General features: G+C 46.0%; 1 protein-coding gene across 1 annotated transcript; it reads left to right on the top strand.

Annotated features, from left to right (window-relative positions):
* Positions 1-2,826: 2,826 nt before the first annotated feature.
* Positions 2,827-7,896, top strand: LOC116746964 (the record flags this gene model as incomplete). Its single annotated transcript, XM_032618731.1, is given in 1 exon segment — positions 2,827-7,896. A coding segment is annotated over 1 exon segment (5,070 nt), but the record flags the coding sequence as incomplete, so codon positions are not given.
* Positions 7,897-25,581: the final 17,685 nt, after the last annotated feature.

The raw sequence follows: 25,581 nt of genomic DNA, 5'->3' as shown, positions 1-25,581 counted from the left end.
AACAATTTGATATAACTCCCACTGCATTATCCATAAATTAAAAATGTCTGTCATTCTGCAAATTGGACTAATTTGATAATATTTAAAATGAGCTAGTGGATGTTCTGGTGGGTGTAATTGGTAGGAGATTTGAGCATATGATAGGCATACTTATCACAATGAAATTAAAATAGAAGAATTTGGATATTCCCTTTTAAATTCACTGTAACATGATGTGAAGTATTAGTTAAAAGAGCAAGTATTTTTTGAACTTGAACATATTCCAAATGTTGAATTGACACTTGGTATACAGAGGTGATTAAAACAGACATGCTTACTTTCACACTTGTTCATAAGTCTTTTATTAATCATATTTCACTTTAATGGATCACAGTAGAAAATGGAAACTGTTAATGTAATAAGATCATTAATTTTTATAGTAAGCCTCTTTACATGTTTTTTAAAAACACTCTATTAACTATTATATAATAACTGCGAAACCCTTTCCCAGCTTAGGAGAATATGATGCAATACTTTTTAAAAAATAGCATCTTCAAAGGTAACATTTGGCTCACAAATACTGAAAATTGAATTTAATAATTTAAAACCATAATTTGACTGAAATACAATACTATAAATAACATTTGATTATTAAGAAATAATTTTCACTTTAAAACTGAATGGAAATTATTATGTTTCAAAGGCATTTTTAAAGCATTCATACCCAGGAAGTATGCCTTCAAAAAATATTAAACCTTACAGAACAAAATATCAGCATGGAATTTAGTACCAATTGCATCTACATTGCCAGCTCCACCCTTTGCCTGGTTCACTACCTTCCACAGATTTGCACTTAACTAAGCTTTAAATACAGGGTTCCTTTATAGTCTAAGGGAGAAAAAGTAGTCTTCAGCTTTGCAACTAACTTTCCATCTGTACGTGTTCCAACTAAACTACCATGTATATGATCCACAATGGCAGGCAGAATTGACCTGATGTCAACATGGTAACACAATTATATGCAAATATTTTTCTACCTTCAATTTGAAAAGTTGATTTGAAAAATCAAAATTAAAGATTATACACTATTGGGGATTCCCTGGCTGGCCAGTGGTTAGGACTCCATGCTTTCACTGCCAAGGGCCTGAGTTCAATCCCTGGTCAGGAAACTAAGATCCCACAAGCCACACAGCACAGCCAAAAATATATCTATATCTATATCTATATCTATCTATCTATCTATATACTATTATTTTCACTTCCTGAAATTATTGTCATATGTGAGCAAGGAAATATGTACAAGGATACTGTTTGTGTAATTTTTTTATATTAACTGAAGACTGGAAACAAGTTAAATGCCTATCAATAGAAGACTGGTGAAATAAATTATGGCATATCCACCTAATGAAGAATTTTGCAGCAATTCCAAAAAAAGAAGCCTACTCTATAATGTACATGTAGGGAAGTATCTTCAACATACATATTAAATGAAGAAAAGTAGTAAGACAGTATGTACAATATTCTTTGTATAATCAAAATTATGCTTGTATGGTCGTAGATATTTCAAGGAGGATATGTAAGAGACTGTTAACAGTAGTTATTTTGGGGGATAAGAAAGAAAGGCAGGAATAATTATGGTTCTTAAGTTCAAGCAGGATTCCAGTTAGGCAAGTTGCCTGTTTGATTATAGGAATTAGGCACATGCCTATACATAGTTAACTGACAGCCACTTGTCAACCACGTGATAGTCAAGAGGTACAGCATGAGCATTAACCAGTCAGCAGAGATACCAGCAGTAAAAAAATCAGCAGCACAGGTGAGCATCTGTTGAATACCAATCCTGCTTCTCAATCGACTTACTATGTGAGTTGGATTGGTAGTGTGGGGCCTTTAGGGACTTTCCACCCCCTCACTTGTTCCCGTAAACCAATTCTTCTCCCTATCGTGCGCCACTCCTTCTCCCTATCGAAACCAATTCTTCTCCCTATCGTGCGCCACTCCTTCTCCCTATCGAAACCAATTCTTGGAGTTTTTCAGTTGACGGGGACTTGCCAGACAGCGGGTAATTTTCCAGTTGCCCGTAACAGGTATACGCCCTAACCGCCACAATGAACAGACAACTATAACGGCCAGAAGGTGGGACAAAAGTTCCTAAGCCAATGAATTCAAAAGTCACCACATTTACCCAATCATTGTGAGAATATACCCGCCCTATGAGTAAATAAACCTATAAAAAGTATGTGATTCCGCTTTTAGGGGTTCCCCATCGGCCTCCTGCGTGAGGTTCAGGGAACCCCGGTGCATCGGCTCCTAATAAACCTCTTGCGTGTTGCAGCGGCTCTCGACTCTTGGCGGTTCTTGGGTCTAACATTTGGGGGCTCGTCCGGGATCCCCACTCGCCCCCGGGTCACAAGAACATCGGGAGTCGGAGGTATCAGGTAGGCTCGAGCCCAATTGTCTGTTTGTTTGTCGTTTGTTTGTTGCTAGCCGCCATTAGGAAAAAGCCGTGTGAACCGGCTTGCTGTGGAATCTGTATTGGACTCCTGGCTAGGCAGACGTGCCGAAAGCTGGTGTCCACGGGCCCCGGGGGACGCCCTGGTGGTCCATCTGGAAGGAGAAACAAATTTTGTCTCCCCTTCATCTGGTTCTGGCAGGTTATATAAGCTGCCATCTGAATTTGAGTTGGTTTCGGGTTTAAGTTCGCGGCGGCTGGTTCTGGCAGGTTATATAAGCTGCCATCTGAATTTGAGTTGGTTTCGGGTTTAAGTTCGCGGCGGCAATATCAATGTGTGTCTTTTGAAATTTTATTGTTTTTCTGTACTATTATCTTTCTTTTGACGGACGACAATGGGACAAACTATGACGACTCCTCTTTCTCTTACCCTAAGCCACTGGACCGAAGTTAGGGCTAGGGCCCACAACCTTTCGGTAGAAGTAAGGAAAGGAAAATGGCAAACGCTGTGTACCTCTGAGTGGCCTACATTTCAGACAGGGTGGCCACCCGAAGGATCTTTTTTGTTAGATAAGGTTGGGCTAGTCAAGTCTAGGGTCTTTAACACAGGACCCCACGGACACCCAGACCAGATACCATATATCTTGGTCTGGGAAGATCTAGTTCTCTCCCCGCCTCCGTGGGTCCGGCCCTTTGTTTCCTCAACAGGCACGTCTGCATGCGCTCCAGCACAATCGGAGATATTGGCCCTGAAGAAAACCCCAGACACGGAAAAGTCATCTGCTGCCCCGGACCCGCCAAAGGCGATATATCCTGACCTGCAGTCTGATTTGCTTCTTCTAGATTCCCCACCTCCTTATCCTCCGGCCCTAAATCCCATGTCGCCCCTAGGACCCCCAGCTTCACAACCCTCCACACCAGTAGGGCCACCTGTTATGGCGGAAAGGGGGGGTCCCTCGGCGGGCACCAGAAGCCGGAGGGCTGTTTCCCCGGATTCTACTGCTTTACCCCTTAGAGAATATGGCCCCCCCGATAACCACGGGAATAGGCGCCTTCAATACTGGCCCTTTTCCTCCGCAGATCTTTATAATTGGAAGATGCATAACCCTACTTTCTCTGAAAACCCACAGGCTCTTACTGCTCTAATAGAGTCTCTTGTCTTCTCCCACCAACCCACCTGGGATGATTGTCAACAGCTCCTCCAGACTCTCCTCACAACTGAGGAGAGGCAACGGGTTCTCCTGGAGGCTAGAAAGAATGTGTTAGGCGCCAATGGACAACCTACCCAGTTGCCTAATGAGATTGATGCCGGTTTTCCACTCGTCAGGCCGAATTGGGACTTTAATACCCCGGAAGGTAAGGAGCACCTGAAAATGTATCGCCAGGCTCTGGTGGCGGGTCTCCATGGAGCGGCCAGGCGCCCCACGAATTTGGCTAAGGTAAGAGAGGTAACTCAGGGGCCCCAGGAATCGCCAACCGTGTTCCTAGAACGCTTAATGGAGGCTTTTAGACGATTCACTCCTTATGATCCAACCTCTGAGGAACATAAGGCCACCATAGCAATGGCCTTTATTGACCAGGCGGCCCCTGATATTAGAAAGAAGTTACAAAGGCTGGATGGCCTACAAGGTTTCTCCCTTCAGGACTTAGTAAAAGAGGCAGATAAGGTATATAATAAGAGGGAGACAGAGGAAGAAAGGGAAGAAAGAAAGCAGAAGGAACAAGAGGCTCGTGAGGTAAGACGAGATAAGAGGCAAGAAAGACATTTGAGTAAGATACTGGCCACTGTAGTCAGAGGAGGAAACAGTAGAGACAGAAATAGACAGGAAGGGCGAACAACGGATAGAAGGCGGCCATTAGACAAGGACCAATGTGCCTACTGTAAAGAAAAAGGTCATTGGGCAAGAGAATGCCCTAAAAAAAGGAACGGGGGAAGGCCAACCAGAGATAAAATCTTAACATTGGAAGAGGAAGATTAGGGAAGTCAGGGCTCGGACCCTCTCCCCGAGCCCAGGGTAACTCTTAAAGTGGAGGGGGAACCCGTCCAGTTCTTGGTGGACACCGGAGCCCAGCACTCAGTCCTCCTTCATTCAAAGGGCCCCCTTTCAACTAAAAGGTCATGGGTCCAGGGGGCCACTGGAAATAAGCAGTACTCATGGACCACCCGAAGGACAGTAGATCTTGGGGTGGGACGAGTAACCCACTCATTCTTGGTCATACCTGAGTGCCCATACCCTCTGCTAGGTAGAGACTTACTCTCTATGGTGGGGGCCCAAATCCACTTTCAACCAGAAGGGCCCACCATAACTGACAACCAAGGGAGATTACTCCAAATCTTGACCATGAAACTGGAAGATGAACACAGGATATATGAAACACCCTCGCCTCCACAAGCTGACATGCAGGATTGGATGACTAGGTTTCCACAGGCTTGGGCAGAAACTGCCGGTATGGGAATGGCAAAATATCGGCCCCCTGTGGTGGTAGAACTTAAAACAACCGCCACCCCAGTAACGGTCCGCCAATACCCCATGAGTAAAGAAGCCCGAGATGGCATCCGTCCTCAAATACAAAGGTTACTGGAATTAGGGATCCTGGTAAGGTGCCAATCTGCATGGAATACCCCTCTTTTGCCAGTTAAAAAGCCAGGAACTAATAATTACCGACCGGTACAAGACCTACGAGAGGTAAATAAGCGGGTGATGGACCTCCACCCCACGGTACCCAACCCCTACAATCTCTTAAGTACTCTTCCACCTCAGCACACTTGGTACACTGTTTTGGATCTTAAAGATGCTTTCTTCTGCCTGAGACTTTCTTCTCTCAGTCAGCCTTACTTTGCCTTCGAGTGGAAGGATCCAGCCTCTGGGATGTCAGGCCAGCTGACATGGACTCGCCTGCCACAAGGATTCAAGAACTCCCCCACCATTTTTGATGAGGCTCTCCACCAGGATTTGGCATCTTATAGAGAATCCAATCCCCAGGTAACTCTACTTCAATATGTCGATGATATTCTTTTAGCTGCTGAAACCCAAGAAGACTGCATCAAGGGAACCGAGAGGCTGTTAACAGAACTGGGAACATTGGGATATCGGGCTTCAGCAAAGAAAGCACAAATATGTCAACGACAGGTTAGTTACCTGGGGTACTTGTTAAAAGGAGGACAGAGATGGCTTTCGGAAAGCAGGAAAGACACTGTTGCCCGGATACCGGCCCCCAAGAGTCCCAAACAAGTTAGGGAATTTTTGGGGACGGCCGGATTTTGTAGGCTATGGATTCCGGGGTTTGCTGAATTAGCAGCCCCTTTATATCCCCTGACCAAAAATGGCATCCCTTTTGCTTGGGGTGATAAAGAACAACGGGCTTTTGACCGAATTAAACGAGCCCTACTATCAGCCCCGGCTCTGGGGCTACCAGATGTTACTAAGCCTTTTCATCTGTACGTGGCCGAGAATAAAGGCATCGCAAAGGGAGTACTAACTCAGAAACTGGGCCCCTGGAATCGCCCGGTTGCGTACCTATCAAAGAAATTGGATCCTGTGGCAGCAGGATGGCCCGCCTGTTTAAAAATAATCGCCGCGGTGGCCGCTTTGGTCAAAGATGCTGACAAACTGACTTTGGGGCAGAACCTAACGATAACAGCCCCCCATGCATTAGAAAATGTAATTCGCCAGCCACCCGACAGATGGCTAACAAATGCCAGGATGACTCATTACCAAGCCCTGCTGTTAAACTCAGATCGTATTAAGTTTACCTCAGCCACAGGACTCAACCCGGCCACCTTGCTACCCGACCCTGACCTGGAAAGCACTACCGTCATCCATGATTGTCAGGAAGTACTGGCTGCAGCACACCGTAGCAGACCAGACTTGATGGATCAGCCCCTCCCCAACGCCGACGTTACCTGGTTTACTGACGGAAGCAGTTTCCTAGAGGAAGGTAAGCGTCGGGCGGGAGCTGCCGTGGTAGACGGGAAAGAGGTCATCTGGGCAGCCGCATTACCACAAGGGACATCGGCCCAACGGGCTGAACTAATCGCCATGACTAGAGCATTGGAACTAGCAGAAAACAAAAAGGTAAACATCTATACGGACAGTAGGTACGCATTTGCTACCGCCCATGTCCATGGGGCCATTTACCAACAAAGAGGGTTGCTCACCTCGGCGGGCAAAGAAATTAAAAACAAAGAAGAAATAGTGGCACTGCTAGCTGCCCTCATGCTCCCCACTAAAGTCAGCATCATTCATTGCCCCGGACACCAGAAGGACAATACCCCGGTGACAAGAGGCAACAACATGGCAGATAGGGTGGCACGAGAAGTGGCTCTACGGGAAATCATACTAGAACTATCAGATGAGAGTCCTGGGAAACCAAATGATAGGGGAACAATTACCCCAGCCATAACTAAAGGAACATTATCTCCTCAACAAGCAAAATCCATGCTACAACAGATTCACAGATGGACACACTTGGGAACCAAGAAGATGGTATCCCTATTACATAAGACAGGTTATGCTACCTCTGGATTAACCAAAATAGCTGAGCAGATTGCACGAGAGTGCATTCCATGCCAACAGGTAAACTCCCATAAAGGAAAACTTGAGGTCGGAAAAAGGCTCAGAGGAGACCGCCCAGGAGCCTATTGGGAGGTCGACTTCACTGAAATATGCCCTGGAAGGTACGGTAACAGGTATCTTCTAGTTTTTATAGATACCTTCTCAGGATGGGTAGAAGCTTTCCCGACGAAGAAGGAGACAGCTACTGTGGTGGCCAAAAAGATCTTAGAAGAAATTTTCCCCCGGTTCGGGGCACCAAAGGTAATAGGATCAGATAATGGTCCCGCCTTCGTCGCCCAGGTAAGTCAGGGTGTGGCCAAATACCTGGGGACTGATTGGAAATTACATTGTGCCTATAGACCCCAGAGTTCAGGACAGGTAGAGAGAATGAATAGAACTCTAAAAGAGACCCTAACTAAATTGTCCATAGAGACTGGCGGTACAGATTGGACGGTGCTCCTTCCCTTAGCCCTGTTCCGGGCTAGAAATACCCCCTCCCGCTATTATCTTACTCCATTTGAAATACTATACGGGGCCCCACCTCCTCTTTTTACGCTAAGGGAGAAATTAAGTCCTGACTGCCAGAATAACACTGACTTATGTGCTAGGCTGTTGGGACTCCAGTTGGTCCAAAAGGAGGTGTGGTCCCAGCTGGCAGAGGCTTACCGACCAGGAACACCAGCAGAGGCTCATCCCTTCCAAGTCGGAGATTCCGTGTACGTCCGTCGGCACCGAACCCAGACTCTAGAGCCTCGGTGGAAAGGACCATACATCGTCCTGCTCACCACCCCCACGGCTATAAAGGTAGACGGCATCGCTGCGTGGATCCACGCTTCACACGTGAAGGCCGCACCAGCATCTGCAACATCGGAATGGCGAGCCCAAAAGACCAGCAACCCGCTCAAGCTCAAGCTTCTGCGATCATCAGATTTATAACTTTAACTCTGTTACCCCTACTGACTGTGAGTAATTTTAGTCCTCACCTGCCCCAGCATTTAACCTGGCAGGTAATTTCCCAAACTGGAGATGTAATATGGTCTGTTAGCCATACTGCTGCTCCTTGGACCTGGTGGCCAGACCTTTTCCCCGATGTTTGTAAATTAGCCATAGGAGCTCCCAATTGGGACACAGCACACTCCCATGATCGTCAAAATGCCCCATCCATACCCGGTCGGGCCGGCCAATACGGCTGCCAAAACTCGGGTACGTGACAGAAACTTAGCAACCCTACCTTTTATGTATGCCCGGGATTTCATCGCCATAGGTCCCTAAATTATCAATGTGGGGGAAAGGAACATTTTTATTGTAAAAGCTGGGGGTGTGAAACCACAGGAGACACCTATTGGAAGCCCACCTCTGGCTGGGACTTTATTAAGGTGACAGCCAATTATACACACCCAACCAACCCCTTAACTTATAGGCCTGAATGTACTAAATGGTGCCATCCCCTTAAGATCTCTTTTAGTAAACCAGGAAAAAAGGATAAAAACTGGATAAATGGCCATTCATGGGGAAATCAGGTTTTATAAAGAAGGATATAATGATGGATTACTAATGACCATCAAACTAAAAATTGAAACCCCTACTCCAGTTCCTATAAGCCCCAACCCTGAGATAGGGCACTCTTTGCTACCTTTGGTCCCTCCCACAGCGTTACCAGAGATAAGAAACCAAACTTCTGAGCCAAAAGGAATAACAATCAAGCCCAAGACCCCCCCGGGACCGAATGCTCTCATTGGTCCAGGCGGCTTTTGAGGTTTTAAATGCCACAAACCCGGAGGCTACCAAATCATGTTGGCTTTGCTATGCTGCTCCTCCCCCTTATTATGATGCTATAGGATATAATTCTAATTATAATAATGTTAACACTCCAGATCAATGTCGATGGAAACAAGAAGGAAATAGTAAATTGACCCTGGCCTCAGTATTAGGAAACGGTACATGTGTAGGAACGCCCCCCTCGTCCCACCGACATCTTTGTGCCAATTTAAGCCTCCCACAGGGCTCAGGGTATCTCCTCCCTCCTCCGGATGGATGGTGGGCATGTAACACAGGATTGACCCCCTGCATTTCTTTAGAGGTCCTTAAAGCTTCAACCGATTTTTGTGTGTTAGTTCAGCTGGTCCCCAGACTCATTTATCATTCAGATTCATCCTTTCTAGATGAATATGAGGGCAGAGGAAGGTCTAAGAGAGAACCCATAACACTCACCCTGGCTGTACTCCAAGGACTAGGAATGGCAGCCGGGGTAGGAACGGGTACAACAGCCCTCATCCAACAACCCCACTATTATGATGCCTTAAGACAAGCTGTAGATGTTGACCTCCGGGCATTAGAAAGTTCCATAACTCAGTTAGAAGAATCTCTCACCTCGCTTTCAGAAGTAGTAATGCAAAACAGAAGGGGACTAGATTTGCTATTTCTCAAAGAAGGTGGACTATGTGCTGCACTAAAAAAAGAATGCTGTTTTTATATTGATCATTCTGGGGCTATTACCAAAACAATGGACAAACTTAGGGAGCGCCTGGACAAAAGACAACAGGAAAGGGAAAATCAAAAAGGATGGTTTCAATCATGGTTTGATAAATCTCCCTGGCTTACTACTTTAGTTTCCACCTTGTTAGGGCCCCTCATTATTTTATTGTTGCTTTTAACTTTTGGACCATGCATTCTGAATCGCCTGATAGCCTTTATTAGAGAACGCATTAGTACGGTACAAGTTTTAATGCTAAGGCAACAATACCAAAACTCGCAAAAAGAAACTGAAATTCCATGATTGGAATTAGTTACAAAAAAAAAAAAAGGGGGGGGAATGTGGGGCCTTTAGGGACTTTCCACCCCCTCACTTGTTCCCGTAAACCAATTCTTCTCCCTATCATGCGCCACTCCTTCTCCCTATCGAAACCAATTCTTGGAGTTTTTCAGTTGACGGGGACTTGCCAGACAGCGGGTAATTTTCCAGTTGCCCGTAACAGGTATACGCCCTAACTGCCACAATGAACAGACAACTATAACGGCCAGAAGGTGGGACAAAAGTTCCTAAGCCAATGAATTCAAAAGTCACCACATTTACCCAATCATTGTGAGAATATACCCGCCCTATGAATAAATAAACCTATAAAAAGTATGTGATTCCGCTTTTAGGGGTTCCCCATCGGCCTCCTGCGTGAGGTTCAGGGAACCCCGGTGCATCGGCTCCTAATAAACCTCTTGCGTGTTGCAACGGCTCTCGACTCTTGGCGGTTCTTGGGCGAGTTGGAATCCCTCGTAGACCGCTTGGGTCTAACAGTAGTATCCTTTGCTAATGAAATTGCTGAAATACTGAACTGAAATTGCTGAAATACTGAACTGATTAACCAAAACCCTCTCGACATTTAAGGCATTTGTCATTATTCACAAGTCCACCCCCCATTCCCATCCCTGCCACAGGTTAACAAATTATAAATCATAACATCCAAACAGTCCAATGGAGAAAACATCAACAAGTGATTCCCAAGATAAAAGAAACCATGTTTGCCCCCTTTGTTTGACAGCAAGAGAGACAGAATATAATTCTGGAAAACCAATAATTTACTTCAAAGCCAAACAGGAAAAAATAATGCATTGGCCACTAGATGGCCCTCATATATTTTTCCCACTATTATAATAACGTGAAAGAAACAAAACAAGTGAAAGAGAAATATTTAATAAAATAATGTATGATTCTTTATCTTTTGCCTGAATACTCACAAGTAGAAATTATGACTCCTTACTTATCACTTATTTAGCATATCTTCATAATGCAGAACTAGTGAAACTCTCCTACATTTTATCAGTAACCTTTTCAACGGTTCCTATTAAAATATTTTAAGAATTAAAAGTTGTTATGTTTAACTTCTGGGCCACATCAAAATTCTTCATCTGATTTTGTCCCTGATGGCTAGCAATAGCATTATTTTCTTTCTTAGTTTTGAGTCCCTGCTATGATTCCCATAGAATCTAGTTCGCTCTCTAAGTAAATCTTTCCTCTTCTTAAAACTTTCTGAGTTTAAATTTAGAACATAAGCAAGTCATTTACTTACAGGTACACATAGCTTTCTCTCATTTACCATATGGTATATATTAAAACCCAATAATTTTTTCACGTAAAAATGACAGTTAAAATGTCAGCTGATTTGTATTTCATTTAGCTCATAATCTATTTAACAATCAGCTGCTTCTAAAGAGGTGCTTTCGTTATTGTGCATTTATAATGGAAATATCTGAGATGCCCCAAAATAGTAAAGAATAAGTGATTGCCTTAATGAATAATCATCTGTAGTTTGGCTGGTTACAGAATACCGATGTGTATCACATTTCACTAATGATCATTACCTTGATTTTCTCATTTTCTGCTTTCCAGAAGGAAAGGGCTTATCAGTTCCACGTCCTGTAAAACTTTAAATAGAAAACAAATGTAAGCTTTCCTTGCAAATTATATTTTCTCCATATGCTACCCAGTTCAAGAACTCAAGTCTGGGTACTTACAGCCCAAAATCATGCCCCACAAAATCATCTGTTTAGAAAATCTTCAATTGTGACTTCACATTTTTATGTACAATTTCCTGTTAGATTCTGTTCCCTAAGGGCTTTGGGCACTATTGAAAAGACGTGAGGTGCTGCATGCTACTTTTACTACCTCTTTGCCACTTGTTGGTCAGGCTTGCTTCTTTTGTTCAGCTCTTTTATTTATTTTTTTCTGAGCCCTTGGAATCTGCTTAATTCTGAGGTTTTAGAGTATGAGAATTAAAAACCATTGTATCGCATAAATACAACTCTATGGCAGACTACCTACCCTAAAATTTGGCCTTTGGAAAAGGAGAGGCTGGAAAAGTGACTGAAACATTTCTTTGAGTCTATAAAAGGTTTTCTCCCTGCTATACTACCAAAATGGCAAGGAGATTTCAAAACTGCACTGCAGCAACTAAATCAGCAGGTTTTCAATGCACTTAGATCTTTCTCATTCCTCAGGAGTAAGTTATCACATGAAGGCTAAAATAAGCCCAATTTTGTTTGTTTCCTTGTTTGTTTTACATGTTAAGAAGTCATTACATGCAATAAAATATGACCATGAAAAAATATTGTCTATGTACAGGTAAATGTGGTTTGTTGACATTCTCCAGCTAGTTATAAAAAAACAAAAAATCAAAAAAAATTCCTTAAATCCAGTGGGGCACTGAGACACATTGCCCTCATGTCAGTTCCCAGGGTGATTTCCAGGTTTTTGCATATAATAGTCTGTTTTTCTGTTCTTTTAATTCTTTCGTGCTTTTTATTTTTCTTCATTCCAGAGTCCTTCACTGAAAGGTTAAGACTAATATCAGCAAACAGACATTTCATCAGGGGAAACTTTGTATAGAGTCATTTGAAGGACTCTTTCTCTTTTCTTTGAATGGCTTATCGGAAACCATTCAGCAAACAGATTCCCTCAGGCAATTTCAATCTATTCAAATTCCCAGAGAACTTTAAAGGTGTTAGTTTCCTCTGCATAGGCTGTATCTACCTGAGAATTTGAATTATAGAATCAGAAACTCACAGGGTAAGGAAGAACTATAAAATCATTCAGTGCTGATTCTTTTTTATAATACCAAAATATTTCCCTGGCCTCTCTGCATAATCTCGTTCAATCACTGGGAACTAACCACCTTGGAGGGAGAGCTTTCAAAAATTATCAGGACTTCAAAAATAAGACTAGAACTCCATCTATGCCCTATCTTCCATTCCATTTAAGTCCTTTTTGCAGAGATAATAACTATTTTTCTTTTTTCTTGGCCTTTTCTATGCATATTATCATCATATTTAAGTAATCATAAAACATACAATATTAATTTTTTTCTTTGCTATTTTTATTAAACAATATGGCTTGTAAGTTTTTCCATGTCATACAGACATGTTTTATGCTTTTTAGCTGCTGCATAGTAATCCATAACATGAAACACAGTTTATTTAACCATTTTCCTTTTGGGGTTTTCCCATTTTCACTACTATAAACAGTGTTAGAAACATACTTTCCCATGCCTCCTTCTGTGTACATTCAAGTGTTTCTCTGAAGAGATATAGAGATTCGATTTTTGGCAGGGAATGGGGAAGGTAACTGACATTTACTTGAGCATTTTCATTCAACAAATCCACTCAAGAAATATTTACTGAATGCCTTCTAAGTTCAAGACACTGTTCTAGGTGACTAGGGTTATAACAAGGAATAAGACAGACAAGGACTCTCTTAATATAATTAACATTTAATATAACTCATTTAATTGACAATTACCTTCAGTGTTTGCCCATTTTACAGTGATGAAATCAAAGTTCAAAGAAGCAATTTGCAAAGGAAAGAGTTGTAATTTGAACTCAACATCTATCTGAATGAAGAGTACAGGTTCTTTACCTTCCCCTCACATTCTGGGGAAGAATTATTTTGCCTGTTGAGATGCATATTTCTGCTATTTTCCTAGAACACTTTTTTGAAGGTCAAGTCTAATTACACTTTGACATTACAGTCCTCAAAAAAAATAATACCAGCTATCATATATTACTATCATACTTACTATCCACCAGGCTTAACAAGTACCTTATATATACCAAGTCATTTAATCCTGAAAAAAGCCTCTTTGTAGTTTATTTTACAAACACTTATATCACAGTCGATTTCTATCAGGCCTTGTTTTGAGTGCTTTACAGATAATTCAGTACATCTGTGGGGCCTTTAGGGACTTTCCACCCCCTCACTTGTTCCCGTAAACCAATTCTTCTCCCTATCATGCGCCACTCCTTCTCCCTATCGAAACCAATTCTTCTCCCTATCGTGCGCCACTCCTTCTCCCTATCGAAACCAATTCTTGGAGTTTTTCAGTTGACGGGGACTTGCCAGACAGCGGGTAATTTTCCAGTTGCCCGTAACAGGTATACGCCCTAACCGCCACAATGAACAGACAACTATAACGGCCAGAAGGTGGGACAAAAGTTCCTAAGCCAATGAATTCAAAAGTCACCACATTTACCCAATCATTGTGAGAATATACCCGCCCTATGAGTAAATAAACCTATAAAAAGTATGTGATTCCGCTTTTAGGGGTTCCCCATCGGCCTCCTGCGTGAGGTTCAGGGAACCCCGGTGCATCGGCTCCTAATAAACCTCTTGCGTGTTGCAGCGGCTCTCGACTCTTGGCGGTTCTTGGGCGAGTTGGAATCCCACGTAGACCGTTTGGGTCTAACATCTGGGGGCTCGTCCGGGATCCCCACTCGCCCCCGGGTCACAAGAACATCGGGAGTCGGAGGTATCAGGTAGGCTCGAGCCCAATTGTCTGTTTGTTTGTCGTTTGTTTGTTGCTAGCCGCCATTAGGAAAAAGCCGTGCGAACCGGCTTGCTGTGGAATCTGTATTGGACTCCTGGCTAGGCAGACGTGCCGAAAGCTGGTGTCCACGGGCCCCGGGGGACGCCCTGGTGGTCCATCTGGAAGGAGAAACAAATTTTGTCTCCCCTTCATCTGGTTCTGGCAGGTTATATAAGCTGCCATCTGAATTTGAGTTGGTTTCGGGTTTAAGTTCGCGGCGGCTGGTTCTGGCAGGTTATATAAGCTGCCATCTGAATTTGAGTTGGTTTCGGGTTTAAGTTCGCGGCGGCTGGTTCTGGCAGGTTATATAAGCTGCCATCTGAATTTGAGTTGGTTTCGGGTTTAAGTTCGCGGCGGCTGGTTCTGGCAGGTTATATAAGCTGCCATCTGAATTTGAGTTGGTTTCGGGTTTAAGTTCGCGGCGGCAATATCAATGTGTGTCTTTTGAAATTTTATTGTTTTTCTGTACTATTATCTTTCTTTTGACGGACGACAATGGGACAAACTATGACGACTCCTCTTTCTCTTACCCTAAGCCACTGGACCGAAGTTAGGGCTAGGGCCCACAACCTTTCGGTAGAAGTAAGGAAAGGAAAATGGCAAACGCTGTGTACCTCTGAGTGGCCTACATTTCAGACAGGGTGGCCACCCGAGGGATCTTTTTTGTTAGATAAGGTTGGGCTAGTCAAGTCTAGGGTCTTTAATACAGGACCCCACGGACACCCAGACCAGATACCATATATCCTGGTCTGGGAAGATCTAGTTCTCTCCCCGCCTCCGTGGGTCCGGCCCTTTGTTTCCTCAACAGGCACGTCTGCATGCGCTCCAGCACAATCGGAGATATTGGCCCTGAAGAAAACCCCAGACACGGAAAAGTCATCTGCTGCCCCGGACCCGCCAAAGGCGATATATCCTGACCTGCAGTCTGATTTGCTTCTTCTAGATCCCCCACCTCCTTATCCTCCGGCCCTAAATCCCATGCCGCCCCTAGGACCCCCAGCTTCACAACCCTCCGCACCAGTAGGGCCACCTGTTATGGTGGAAGGGGGGGGTCCCTCGGCGGGCACCAGAAGCTGGAGGGCTGTTTCCCCGGATTCTACTGCTTTACCCCTTAGAGAATATGGCCGCCCCGATAACCACGGGAATAGGCCCCTTCAATACTGGCCCTTTTCCTCTGCAGATCTTTATAACTGGAAGATGCATAACCCTACTTTCTCTGAAAACCCACAGGCTCTTACTGCTCTAATAGAGTCTCTTGTCTTCTCCCACCAACCCACCTGGGATGATTGTCAACAGCTCCTCCAGACTCTCCTCACAACTGAGGAGAGGCAACAAGTTCTCCTGGAAGCTAGAAAGAATGTGTTAGGCGCCAATGGACAACCTACCCAGTTGCCTAATGAGATTGATGCCGGTTTTCCACTCGTCAGGCCGAATTGGGACTTTAATACCCCGGAAGGTAAGGAGCACCTGAAAATGTATCGCCAGGCTCTGGTGGCGGGTCTCCATGGAGCGGCCAGGCGCCCCACGAATTTGGCTAAGGTAAGAGAGGTAACTCAGGGGCCTCAGGAATCGCCAACCGTGTTCCTAGAACGCTTAATGGAGGCTTTTAGACGATTCACTCCTTATGATCCAACCTCTGAGGAACATAAGGCCACCATAGCAATGGCCTTTATTGACCAGGCGGCCCCTGATATTAGAAAGAAGTTACAAAGGCTGGATGGCCTACAAGGTTTCTCCCTTCAGGACTTAGTAAAAGAGGCAGATAAGGTATATAATAAGAGGGAGACAGAAGAAGAAAGGGAAGAAAGAAAGCAGAAGGAACAAGAGGCTCGTGAGGTAAGACGAGATAAGAGGCAAGAAAGACATTTGAGTAAGATACTGGCCACTGTAGTCAGAGGAGGAAACATTAGAGACAGAAATAGACAGGAAGGGCGAACAACGGATAGAAGGCGGCCATTAGACAAGGACCAATGTGCCTACTGTAAAGAAAAAGGTCATTGGGCAAGAGAATGCCCTAAAAAAAGGAACGGAGGAAGGCCAACCAGAGATAAAATTTTAACATTGGAAGAGGAAGATTAGGGAAGTCAGGGCTCGGACCCTCTCCCCGAGCCCAGGGTAACTCTTAAAGTGGAGGGGGAACCCGTCCAGTTCTTGGTGGACACCGGAGCCCAGCACTCAGTCCTCCTCCATTCAAAGGGCCCCCTTTCAACTAAAAGGTCATGGGTCCAGGGGGCCACTGGAAATAAGCAGTGCTCATGGACCACCCGAAGGACAGTAGATCTTGGGGTGGGACGAGTAACCCACTCATTCTTGGTCATACCTGAGTGCCCATACCCTCTGCTAGGTAGAGACTTACTCTCTAAGGTGGGGGCCAAGGGAGATTACTCCAAATTTTGACCATGAAACTGGAAGATGAACACAGGATATATGAAACACCCTCGCCTCCACAAGTTGACATGCAGGATTGGATGACTAGGTTTCCACAGGCTTGGGCAGAAACTGCCGGTATGGGAATGGCAAAATATCAGCCCCCCATGGTGGTAGAACTTAAAACAACCGCCACCCCAGTGACGGTCCGCCAATACCCCATGAGTAAAGAAGCCCGAGATGGCATCCGTCCTCAAATACAAAGGTTGCTGGAATTAGGGATCCTGGTAAGGTGCCAATCTGCATGGAATACCCCTCTTTTGCCAGTTAAAAAGCCAGGAACTAATAATTACCGACCGGTACAAGACCGACGAGAGGTAAATAAGCGGGTAATGGACCTCCATCCCACGGTACCCAACCCCTACAATCTCTTAAGTACTCTTCCACCTCAGCACACTTGGTACACTGTTTTGGATCTTAAAGATGCTTTCTTCTGCCTGAGACTTTCTTCTCTCAGTCAGCCTTACTTTGCCTTCGAGTGGAAGGATCCAGCCTCTGGGATGTCAGGCCAGCTGACATGGACTCGCCTGCCACAAGGATTCAAGAACTCCCCCACCATTTTTGACGAGGCTCTCCACCAGGATTTGGCATCTTATAGAGAATCCAATCCCCAGTTTACCTCAGCCACAGGACTCAACCCGGCCACCTTGCTACCCGACCCTGACCTGGAAAGCACTACCGTCATCCATGATTGTCGGGAAGTACTGGCTGCAGCACACCGTAGCAGACCAGACTTGATGGATCAGCCCCTCCCCAACGCCGACGTTACCTGGTTTACTGACGGAAGCAGTTTCCTAGAGGAAGGTAAGCGTCGGGCGGGAGCAGCCGTGGTAGACGGGAAAGAGGTCATCTGGGCAGCCGCATTACCGCAAGGGACATCGGCCCAACGGGCTGAACTAATCGCCATGACTAGAGCATTGGAACTAGCAGAAAACAAAAAGGTAAACATCTATACGGACAGTAGATACGCATGTGCTACCGCCCAGGTCCATGGGGCCATTTACCAACAAAGAGGGTTGCTCACCTCGGCGGGCAAAGAAATTAAAAACAAAGAAGAAATAGTGGCACTGCTAGCTGCCCTCATGCTCCCCACTAAAGTCAGCATCATTCATTGCCCCGGACACCAGAAGGACAATACCCCGGTGACAAGAGGCAACAACATGGCAGATAGGGTGGCACGAGAAGTGGCTCTACGGGAAATCATACTAGAACTATCAGATGAGAGTCCTGGGAAACCAAATGATAGGGGAACAATTACCCCAGCCATAACTAAAGTAACATTATCTCCTCAACAAGCAAAATCCATGCTACAACAGATTCACAGATGGACACGCTTGGGAACCAAAAAGATGGTGTCCCTACTACACAAGACAGGTTATGATACCCCTGGACTAACTAAGTTAGCTGAACAGATTGCCCGGGAGTGCATTCCATGTCAACAGGTAAACTCCCATAAAGAAAAACTTGAGGTCGGAAAAAGACTCAGAGGAGACCGCCCAGGAGCCTATTGGGAGGTCGACTTCACTGAAATACGCCCTGGAAGGTACGGTAACAGGTATCTTCTAGTTTTTATAGATACCTTCTCAGGATGGGTAGAAGCTTTCCCGACGAAGAAGGAGACAGCTACTGTGGTGGCCAAAAAGATCTTAAAAGAAATTTTCCCCCGGTTCGGGGCACCAAAGGTAATAGGATCAGATAATGGTCCCGCCTTCGTCGCCCAGGTAAGTCAGGGTGTGGCCAAATACCTGGGGACTGATTGGAAATTACATTGTGCCTATAGACCCCAGAGTTCAGGACAGGTAGAGAGAATGAATAGAACTCTAAAAGAGACCCTAACTAAATTGTCCATAGAGACTGGCGGTACAGATTGGACGGTGCTCCTTCCCTTAGCCCTGTTCCGGGCTAGAAATACCCCCTCCCGCTATTATCTTACTCCATTTGAAATACTATATGGGGCCCCACCTCCTCTTCTTACGCTAAGGGAGAAAATAAGTCCTGACTGCCAGAATAACACTGACTTATATGCTAGGCTGTTGGGACTCCAGTTGGTCCAAAAGGAGGTGTGGTCCCAGCTGGCAGAGGCTTACCGACCAGGAACACCAGCAGAGGCTCATCCCTTCCAAGTCGGAGATTCCGTGTACGTCCGTCGGCACCGAACCCAGACTCTAGAGCCTCGGTGGAAAGGACCATACATCGTCCTCCTCACCACCCCCACGGCTATAAAGGTAGACGGCATCGCTGCGTGGATCCACGCTTCACACGTGAAGGCCGCACCAGCATCTGCAACATCGGAATGGCGAGCCCAAAAGACCAGCAACCCGCTCAAGCTCAAGCTTCTGCGATCATCAGACTTATAACTTTAACTTTGTTACCCCTACTGACTGTGAGTAATTTTAGTCCTCACCTGCCCCAGCGTTTAACCTGGCAGGTAATTTCCCAAACTGGAGATGTAATATGGTCTGTTAGCCATACCGCTGCCCCTTGGACCTGGTGGCCAGACCTTTTTCCCGATGTTTGTAAATTGGCCCTGGGAGCCCCCTCTAACTGGGATCTAGAAGGATACTATAATCAACACGCTGTCCCGGCCCAACCTTCCCCGCCCGGGCGCCAAGGATTAGACCCTTGGGGGGGTTGTTCCACCAAAGATCGGAGAAGCATGCTCAGGGCCCTCTCCTTTTATGTATGCCCTGGGTTCCATCGTCACCGATCTCTAAATTATCAATGCGGGGGAAAGGAACATTTCTATTGCAAAAGCTGGGGATGTGAAACCACAGCAGACACCTACTGGAAACCCACCTCTGGCTGGGACTTTATCAAGGTAATGGCCAACTACACTCATCAGAAAACCAGAAGCCAGGGAAATCCCCAATGGGCCAATGTGCCCGAATGTTCAAAATGGTGCCATCCCCTTAGAATTTCTTTTAGTGAACCAGGAAAAAAAGATAAAAATTGGATAAATGGCCATTCATGGGGAATCAGGTTTTATAAAGAAGGATATGATGATGGATTACTAATGACCATCAAACTAAAAATTGAAACCCCTACTCCAGTTCCTATAGGCCCCAACCCTGAGATAGGGCACTCTTTGCTACCTTTGGCCCCTCCCACAGCGTTACCAGAGATAAGAAACCAAACTTTTGAGCCAAAAGGAATGACAATCAAGCCCAAGACCCCCCCGGGACCGAATGCTCTCATTGGTCCAGGCGGCTTTTGAGGTTTTAAATGCCACAAACCCGGAGGCTACCAAATCATGTTGGCTTTGCTATGCTGCTCCTCCCCCTTATTATGATGCTATAGGATATAATTCTAATTATAATAATGTTAACACTCCAGATCAATGTCGATGGAAACAAGAAGGAAATAGTAAATTGACCCTGGCCTCAGTATTAGGAAACGGTACATGTGTAGGAACGCCCCCCTCGTCCCACCGACATCTTTGTGCCAATTTAAGCCTCCCACAGGGCTCAGGGTATCTCCTCCCTCCTCCGGATGGATGGTGGGCATGTAACACAGGATTGACCCCCTGCATTTCTTTAGAGGTCCTTAAAGCTTCAACCGATTTTTGTGTGTTAGTTCAGCTGGTCCCCAGACTCATTTATCATTCAGATTCATCCTTTCTAGATGAATATGAGGGCAGAGGAAGGTCTAAGAGAGAACCCATAACACTCACCCTGGCTGTACTCCAAGGACTAGGAATGGCAGCCGGGGTAGGAACGGGTACAACAGCCCTCATCCAACAACCCCACTATTATGATGCCTTAAGACAAGCTGTAGCTGTTGACCTCCGGGCATTAGAAAGTTCCATAACTCAGTTAGAAGAATCTCTCACCTCGCTTTCAGAAGTAGTAATGCAAAACAGAAGGGGACTAGATTTGCTATTTCTCAAAGAAGGTGGACTATGTGCTGCACTAAAAAAAGAATGCTGTTTTTATATTGATCATTCTGGGGCTATCACCAAAACTATGAACAAACTCAGGGAACGCCTGGACAAAAGACAACAGGAAAGAGAGAATCAAAAAGGGTGGTTCCAATCATGGTTTGATAAATCTCCCTGGCTTACTACTTTAGTTTCCACCTTGTTAGGGCCCCTCATTATTTTATTGTTGCTTTTAACTTTTGGACCATGCATTCTGAATCGCCTGATAGCCTTTATTAGAGAACGCATTAGTACGGTACAAGTTTTAATGCTAAGGCAACAATACCAAAACTCGCAAAAAGAAACTGAAATTCCATGATTGAAATTAGTTACAAAAAAAAAAGGGGGGGAATGTGGGGCCTTTAGGGACTTTCCACCCCCTCACTTGTTCCCGTAAACCAATTCTTCTCCCTATCATGCGCCACTCCTTCTCCCTATCGAAACCAATTCTTCTCCCTATCGTGCGCCACTCCTTCTCCCTATCGAAACCAATTCTTGGAGTTTTTCAGTTGACGGGGACTTGCCAGACAGCGGGTAATTTTCCAGTTGCCCGTAACAGGTATACGCCCTAACCGCCACAATGAACAGACAACTATAACGGCCAGAAGGTGGGACAAAAGTTCCTAAGCCAATGAATTCAAAAGTCACCACATTTACCCAATCATTGTGAGAATATACCCGCCCTATGAGTAAATAAACCTATAAAAAGTATGTGATTCCGCTTTTAGGGGTTCCCCATCGGCCTCCTGCGTGAGGTTCAGGGAACCCCGGTGCATCGGCTCCTAATAAACCTCTTGCGTGTTGCAGCGGCTCTCGACTCTTGGCGGTTCTTGGGCGAGTTGGAATCCCACGTAGACCGTTTGGGTCTAACATCTGGGGGCTCGTCCGGGATCCCCACTCGCCCCCGGGTCACAAGAACATCGGGAGTCGGAGGTATCAGGTAGGCTCGAGCCCAATTGTCTGTTTGTTTGTCGTTTGTTTGTTGCTAGCCGCCATTAGGAAAAAGCCGTGCGAACCGGCTTGCTGTGGAATCTGTATTGGACTCCTGGCTAGGCAGACGTGCCGAAAGCTGGTGTCCACGGGCCCCGGGGGACGCCCTGGTGGTCCATCTGGAAGGAGAAACAAATTTTGTCTCCCCTTCATCTGGTTCTGGCAGGTTATATAAGCTGCCATCTGAATTTGAGTTGGTTTCGGGTTTAAGTTCGCGGCGGCTGGTTCTGGCAGGTTATATAAGCTGCCATCTGAATTTGAGTTGGTTTCGGGTTTAAGTTCGCGGCGGCTGGTTCTGGCAGGTTATATAAGCTGCCATCTGAATTTGAGTTGGTTTCGGGTTTAAGTTCGCGGCGGCTGGTTCTGGCAGGTTATATAAGCTGCCATCTGAATTTGAGTTGGTTTCGGGTTTAAGTTCGCGGCGGCAATATCAATGTGTGTCTTTTGAAATTTTATTGTTTTTCTGTACTATTATCTTTCTTTTGACGGACGACAATGGGACAAACTATGACGACTCCTCTTTCTCTTACCCTAAGCCACTGGACCGAAGTTAGGGCTAGGGCCCACAACCTTTCGGTAGAAGTAAGGAAAGGAAAATGGCAAACGCTGTGTACCTCTGAGTGGCCTACATTTCAGACAGGGTGGCCACCCGAGGGATCTTTTTTGTTAGATAAGGTTGGGCTAGTCAAGTCTAGGGTCTTTAATACAGGACCCCACGGACACCCAGACCAGATACCATATATCCTGGTCTGGGAAGATCTAGTTCTCTCCCCGCCTCCGTGGGTCCGGCCCTTTGTTTCCTCAACAGGCACGTCTGCATGCGCTCCAGCACAATCGGAGATATTGGCCCTGAAGAAAACCCCAGACACGGAAAAGTCATCTGCTGCCCCGGACCCGCCAAAGGCGATATATCCTGACCTGCAGTCTGATTTGCTTCTTCTAGATCCCCCACCTCCTTATCCTCCGGCCCTAAATCCCATGCCGCCCCTAGGACCCCCAGCTTCACAACCCTCCGCACCAGTAGGGCCACCTGTTATGGTGGAAGGGGGGGGTCCCTCGGCGGGCACCAGAAGCTGGAGGGCTGTTTCCCCGGATTCTACTGCTTTACCCCTTAGAGAATATGGCCGCCCCGATAACCACGGGAATAGGCCCCTTCAATACTGGCCCTTTTCCTCTGCAGATCTTTATAACTGGAAGATGCATAACCCTACTTTCTCTGAAAACCCACAGGCTCTTACTGCTCTAATAGAGTCTCTTGTCTTCTCCCACCAACCCACCTGGGATGATTGTCAACAGCTCCTCCAGACTCTCCTCACAACTGAGGAGAGGCAACAAGTTCTCCTGGAAGCTAGAAAGAATGTGTTAGGCGCCAATGGACAACCTACCCAGTTGCCTAATGAGATTGATGCCGGTTTTCCACTCGTCAGGCCGAATTGGGACTTTAATACCCCGGAAGGTAAGGAGCACCTGAAAATGTATCGCCAGGCTCTGGTGGCGGGTCTCCATGGAGCGGCCAGGCGCCCCACGAATTTGGCTAAGGTAAGAGAGGTAACTCAGGGGCCTCAGGAATCGCCAACCGTGTTCCTAGAACGCTTAATGGAGGCTTTTAGACGATTCACTCCTTATGATCCAACCTCTGAGGAACATAAGGCCACCATAGCAATGGCCTTTATTGACCAGGCGGCCCCTGATATTAGAAAGAAGTTACAAAGGCTGGATGGCCTACAAGGTTTCTCCCTTCAGGACTTAGTAAAAGAGGCAGATAAGGTATATAATAAGAGGGAGACAGAAGAAGAAAGGGAAGAAAGAAAGCAGAAGGAACAAGAGGCTCGTGAGGTAAGACGAGATAAGAGGCAAGAAAGACATTTGAGTAAGATACTGGCCACTGTAGTCAGAGGAGGAAACATTAGAGACAGAAATAGACAGGAAGGGCGAACAACGGATAGAAGGCGGCCATTAGACAAGGACCAATGTGCCTACTGTAAAGAAAAAGGTCATTGGGCAAGAGAATGCCCTAAAAAAAGGAACGGAGGAAGGCCAACCAGAGATAAAATTTTAACATTGGAAGAGGAAGATTAGGGAAGTCAGGGCTCGGACCCTCTCCCCGAGCCCAGGGTAACTCTTAAAGTGGAGGGGGAACCCGTCCAGTTCTTGGTGGACACCGGAGCCCAGCACTCAGTCCTCCTCCATTCAAAGGGCCCCCTTTCAACTAAAAGGTCATGGGTCCAGGGGGCCACTGGAAATAAGCAGTGCTCATGGACCACCCGAAGGACAGTAGATCTTGGGGTGGGACGAGTAACCCACTCATTCTTGGTCATACCTGAGTGCCCATACCCTCTGCTAGGTAGAGACTTACTCTCTAAGGTGGGGGCCAAGGGAGATTACTCCAAATTTTGACCATGAAACTGGAAGATGAACACAGGATATATGAAACACCCTCGCCTCCACAAGTTGACATGCAGGATTGGATGACTAGGTTTCCACAGGCTTGGGCAGAAACTGCCGGTATGGGAATGGCAAAATATCAGCCCCCCATGGTGGTAGAACTTAAAACAACCGCCACCCCAGTGACGGTCCGCCAATACCCCATGAGTAAAGAAGCCCGAGATGGCATCCGTCCTCAAATACAAAGGTTGCTGGAATTAGGGATCCTGGTAAGGTGCCAATCTGCATGGAATACCCCTCTTTTGCCAGTTAAAAAGCCAGGAACTAATAATTACCGACCGGTACAAGACCGACGAGAGGTAAATAAGCGGGTAATGGACCTCCATCCCACGGTACCCAACCCCTACAATCTCTTAAGTACTCTTCCACCTCAGCACACTTGGTACACTGTTTTGGATCTTAAAGATGCTTTCTTCTGCCTGAGACTTTCTTCTCTCAGTCAGCCTTACTTTGCCTTCGAGTGGAAGGATCCAGCCTCTGGGATGTCAGGCCAGCTGACATGGACTCGCCTGCCACAAGGATTCAAGAACTCCCCCACCATTTTTGACGAGGCTCTCCACCAGGATTTGGCATCTTATAGAGAATCCAATCCCCAGTTTACCTCAGCCACAGGACTCAACCCGGCCACCTTGCTACCCGACCCTGACCTGGAAAGCACTACCGTCATCCATGATTGTCGGGAAGTACTGGCTGCAGCACACCGTAGCAGACCAGACTTGATGGATCAGCCCCTCCCCAACGCCGACGTTACCTGGTTTACTGACGGAAGCAGTTTCCTAGAGGAAGGTAAGCGTCGGGCGGGAGCAGCCGTGGTAGACGGGAAAGAGGTCATCTGGGCAGCCGCATTACCGCAAGGGACATCGGCCCAACGGGCTGAACTAATCGCCATGACTAGAGCATTGGAACTAGCAGAAAACAAAAAGGTAAACATCTATACGGACAGTAGATACGCATGTGCTACCGCCCAGGTCCATGGGGCCATTTACCAACAAAGAGGGTTGCTCACCTCGGCGGGCAAAGAAATTAAAAACAAAGAAGAAATAGTGGCACTGCTAGCTGCCCTCATGCTCCCCACTAAAGTCAGCATCATTCATTGCCCCGGACACCAGAAGGACAATACCCCGGTGACAAGAGGCAACAACATGGCAGATAGGGTGGCACGAGAAGTGGCTCTACGGGAAATCATACTAGAACTATCAGATGAGAGTCCTGGGAAACCAAATGATAGGGGAACAATTACCCCAGCCATAACTAAAGTAACATTATCTCCTCAACAAGCAAAATCCATGCTACAACAGATTCACAGATGGACACGCTTGGGAACCAAAAAGATGGTGTCCCTACTACACAAGACAGGTTATGATACCCCTGGACTAACTAAGTTAGCTGAACAGATTGCCCGGGAGTGCATTCCATGTCAACAGGTAAACTCCCATAAAGAAAAACTTGAGGTCGGAAAAAGACTCA

Source organism: Phocoena sinus, chromosome X (genome assembly GCF_008692025.1).
Source record: "Phocoena sinus isolate mPhoSin1 chromosome X, mPhoSin1.pri, whole genome shotgun sequence".
NCBI classification, from domain to species: Eukaryota; Metazoa; Chordata; class Mammalia; order Artiodactyla; family Phocoenidae; genus Phocoena; species Phocoena sinus.
Note: the sequence above shows the minus strand (reverse complement) of the source record. Positions and strands in the feature narration are given on the sequence as shown.